At 36.7% G+C, this 4,080-nt stretch overlaps 1 protein-coding gene across 1 annotated transcript; it reads right to left on the bottom strand.

Annotated features, from left to right (window-relative positions):
• Positions 1-648: 648 nt before the first annotated feature.
• Positions 649-1,590, bottom strand: LOC119537174 (olfactory receptor 51A4-like). The gene has a single exon (XM_037839740.1). The coding sequence runs from the start codon at positions 1,588-1,590 to the stop codon at positions 649-651; it is 942 nt and encodes a 313-aa protein (XP_037695668.1).
• Between the last annotated feature and the right edge of the window lie 2,490 nt (positions 1,591-4,080).

Here is a 4,080-nt window from a genome sequence, read left to right as displayed (position 1 = left end):
TATAAAAAACTTACACAGAAACCTGGAAGACAGCAAGCTGACTTACACTGCATAGCTTAGTAGGTGATATTTGAGTGCTCCAGAAAAAAAAAAACTGTTGAAAGGAAAGAATGAATGAAATTTTTCTTAATTTTTGTAATCTTTGCATGTTGCTTTTCTAGTGATTACATACATGTGAATGTCATTGCCTCATTTCAAAGTCAGGCTCTGAGAGCAGAGACATATTTCATATATGTTAATACTATGTGATGCAGAGAGATAATTTACATGAACAGGCAATTTTCAATCACATCTTATCACTATTGAGCCCACCAGTTATCAGATAAATATACACTATTAATCCTCAAACAAACATATTAGAATATTCCTTTAAACAAGATGAAGATGATAAACATACCGTGTGTTCATAAGACTGATTGAGCAAACTGGGTGAAAGTGGAAAGTGGGAATGCATTTTCTGTTTACATCAGGGCTTCAGGCCTATACCCTAAATCAATGCATTTGCAAGGCTGATTCTCTAATCTCAAGGAACTTCTCCAGAGGCTATATCACAATGTAGTTAAAATATGGTGTAGCTCCTTACTTATTCATTCTCTGCTTGTTTTGTTGTAATTTACTAATGGTGTTTGTTGTGGTTAAGCATCCCTATCATCTTTGCTTCTGACATAGCTTCCCTAGGACCAGACTTCTTATCTGCTGGCTTTTCACACAGTATACAATGGGGTTCATCAGTGGAGGCACCAGCAGGAAAACATCTGCCATGAGGATTCTAAGGATTGAGGAACTGTGTTTTGCAAACCTGTAGATGACAGCTAGGGAGATAATGGGGACATAGAAGATGAGCACAGCACAGATGTGGGAAACACATGTACTGAGGACCTTGAGTCTTTCCCTCTGGGTTGCTATGCTCAGTACTGTTTTCAGTATCAGCATGTAAGACATGAAAATAAATGTTAAGTCAAGGATGCCTGTAAGAGCCACAAATAAGCCATAGATGACATTGACCCTGTTGTCAGAGCAGGCCAGCTTCATGACATCCTGGTGGAGGCAGTAGGAGTGGGACAGGAGATTCTTCTTACAGTATCTTAGCTGTTTTAGAGTGAAAGGGAAAGGGAGGATCAACAAAATATTTTTGAGAGAAAAAACAAGCCCTAATTTGGTGATTCTGGCATTGGTAAGGATAGAGGTGTATCTTAGGGGGTTGCAGATGGCAATAAAGCGATCAAAGGACATAATGAGAAGCACAGATGATTCCATAGCTGACAAGTTATGAATGAAGAACTCTTGGGCAATACAGGCATCAGGAGAAATTTCTGGGGCATTGAACAAGAAAATCCTCAGCATGGTAGGAAGAGAGGAGAGGGATAATCCTAGGTCAGAAAGAGCAAGCATGGAGAGAAAACAGTACATGGGTTCATGCAGAGAAGGCTCTGTTCTGATGTAAAAGAGGATAGTGCAGTTCCCCAGGATGGCCACAAAGTACATGAGGCATATGGGGATGGAAATCCAAATGTGGTCAGGCTTCATCCCAGGAATCCCAATCAAGAAGAAGGAAGAGATTTCCACTTCAGAGGTGTTGAGGATGGACATGCCAGGAACCTGAGGGAATCAAGATGAGAAACTCAGAAGAGGCTTCCTGTTGTGGTGCAAATATGTTGGGTCAAATTCCTTATTCCAGCCAATTGCATTCATTGCCTTCTATTGAACTTAAGTGTTCTGGACATAATTCCTAGATAAAAACCTAAACGAAGGAAAAATAGATTGGTAGATAAACAGATATCATGATTTTCAAGTATAAACAAAAATGGAGAGAAAAGGAAATCAAATTCCTATTAAAATCAAATCTTACAACAGTTACAAGTTAAAACAGATAAAACAGATACTTATACAAGGACTGGTAATCAACTAAGGTATGCCATTTCCCAATCCACAAACCTGAGAGTTTTGTGTTTTTTATGTAAATATTTGAGTCTATCCCCTGTTAACAATAATGTATTTGAAATTTCAAAGAATTTAGATACAATTTGGAGTAATATATTTTTATACCAAGTCTTCTAATTAAATTAAAAAAAATTATTTTCCTTTCCTCCAATGTTGCTATTTGTCTCTTAAAAGTGTTTTATCACTTTCTCCATAGAGGATTTTGCATCTTTGAATGATTTATTAGGATCCTTATGATGTTGCTATCATTCATAAGATCATTTATTTATTCAGTATTATATTTTTCTAAATGATTCTAGCTCTCTACAGGAACACTATGTATTTTCATTGTGGAAGCTCCTGTCATTCTATGCTGGTGACTCCTGCATTCTCTCTGCCCACCCTGTACCCTGGGATGCATCTGCATCTCCCATTTTCCCCTTATCCCTGCATACATGTCTGTAAAAAGACCCCTTAATAAACCCTCCTCTGTTGAATATTTTTTTATTAGAGAAATTTTATCATGCATAAAATACAGAGTTCCCATTTACCACCCTATTATAACACCTTTTACTTTAGTGTGGTACATTTGTAATAATTCATGAAAGAACATTTTTATAATTGTACTATTAACCATAGTTACCATAGGGTTCACTGGTTGTGTCATTCAATCCTATTTTGTTCTTTAAATTTTTATTCTAGTGACATATAAACAACCTAAAATTAAAACCACATTCACATATATAATTCAGGGTTATTAATGATGCTCACAATCTTGTGCTATCATAACATGCATCTATTTCTTGCTGACACCCTGACTGACACATGGTCTGACATTCCTTTGACTTAAGATTTCCTTTCTCTCTGCTAGTCTTCCAGATGTTCTCTTTATCATTGATGTTCTGCAGTTCAATATGTAATGTACAGATTGGGATTTACTATTAATTTATTTTGCTTGGCAAGTAGCATGCATTTTCAATACGAGAAGTCATGTTCTTCTTCAAATTTGAATGCTTTCAGACATTATCCCTTTTAATATTGTCTATCCAGAAGTTTAGTTGTCTGAAAAATGTTGAAGCTACTCAACCTAACTTCCTAAATTGGTTGCTTCATATTTTTGAACTCTTCATTTCTTCCTGTTTCATTTTGTATACGTCCCTTAGTACTATTTTCTAATTTACTAATTTTGCCTTCATTTGTGTCAAATTTATTCCAAGTAATGAGTTTTGTTACATTTAGTATATTTTTATTTTCTAATGAAGGTGATTTTAAATTACTATGCATTCTAATTTCTATCTATGAATTCTCCCACTTCTTTTCATTTATTTTTCTGTTGTGCTCCTTAAAATTTTGAGACTTCAGGATGCCTCTTTAAAAATTCATTTTAGGTGCTTTATTTTTTCCTTTTTTCATAAGTAAGTAATCTTATTATTGAAAGTGTAGAATTCTTTCTTGGTCTTAGCCTTCATATTGGCTTTGAAATTTTATTTTTCATTCCATATTGAGTGGACATTTCCTTGTATTATCATTCACTTGCTCATACCCCATGATTAGATGTGGTGGTTGATGCTTCCTTATTCCCTAAAGTTTACTAATGACATGAGTGGTTTTATAATGATTCAGGGATCTTTATTTCAAAGGGAAACCAAATATTGTTTTGACCACTTTTTTTTCCCCCAGCTACCACAAGAAGTAGCTTGTTATAAGGAACAGATGTGGGCTGGGATAACAGCTATTTCTACCTTCCATGGGGGAATAACATCTTCATGTCGCAAGCAGGGTACATTAGACTGCTCCCTTATCAAACACGGACCACAAACATGCCAGTCCCATGCAGGTGTTAAGGTGCCAATCAGCAACACATCTTGTCTTAGTTTCCTAGTTGCTAAAACAAATACCATAGGATGGGTTGGCTTCAATAGTGGGAATTACTGGCTCAGTTTTTCAGGGACTAGAAGGATTCCATCCTCCCAGGGCCAGTATCTTCCACCTGGCCTGCAGTCTTTGGGGTTCCTTGGCAGTGCACATGGCAGCATCTTCTTTCTCTTCCCACTTCCCTTGACTTACAGTTTCTGGCTGCTCCCCATGGCTTCTCCTTCTGTGCCCAATTTCCTTTGCTTACAAGGACTTCAGCCTTGTTGGATTAAGGCACATCCTCAT

The sequence above is a fragment of the Choloepus didactylus genome, chromosome 6 (assembly GCF_015220235.1).
Source record: "Choloepus didactylus isolate mChoDid1 chromosome 6, mChoDid1.pri, whole genome shotgun sequence".
Lineage (NCBI taxonomy): Eukaryota > Metazoa > Chordata > Mammalia > Pilosa > Megalonychidae > Choloepus > Choloepus didactylus.
Note: the sequence above shows the minus strand (reverse complement) of the source record. Positions and strands in the feature narration are given on the sequence as shown.

What these genes read in the sequence shown, in the direction of transcription:
- LOC119537174 (XM_037839740.1), bottom strand. Translation starts at nt 1,590, where the DNA reads ATGTCCATCCTCAACACCTCTGAAGTGGAAATCTCTTCCTTCTTCTTG.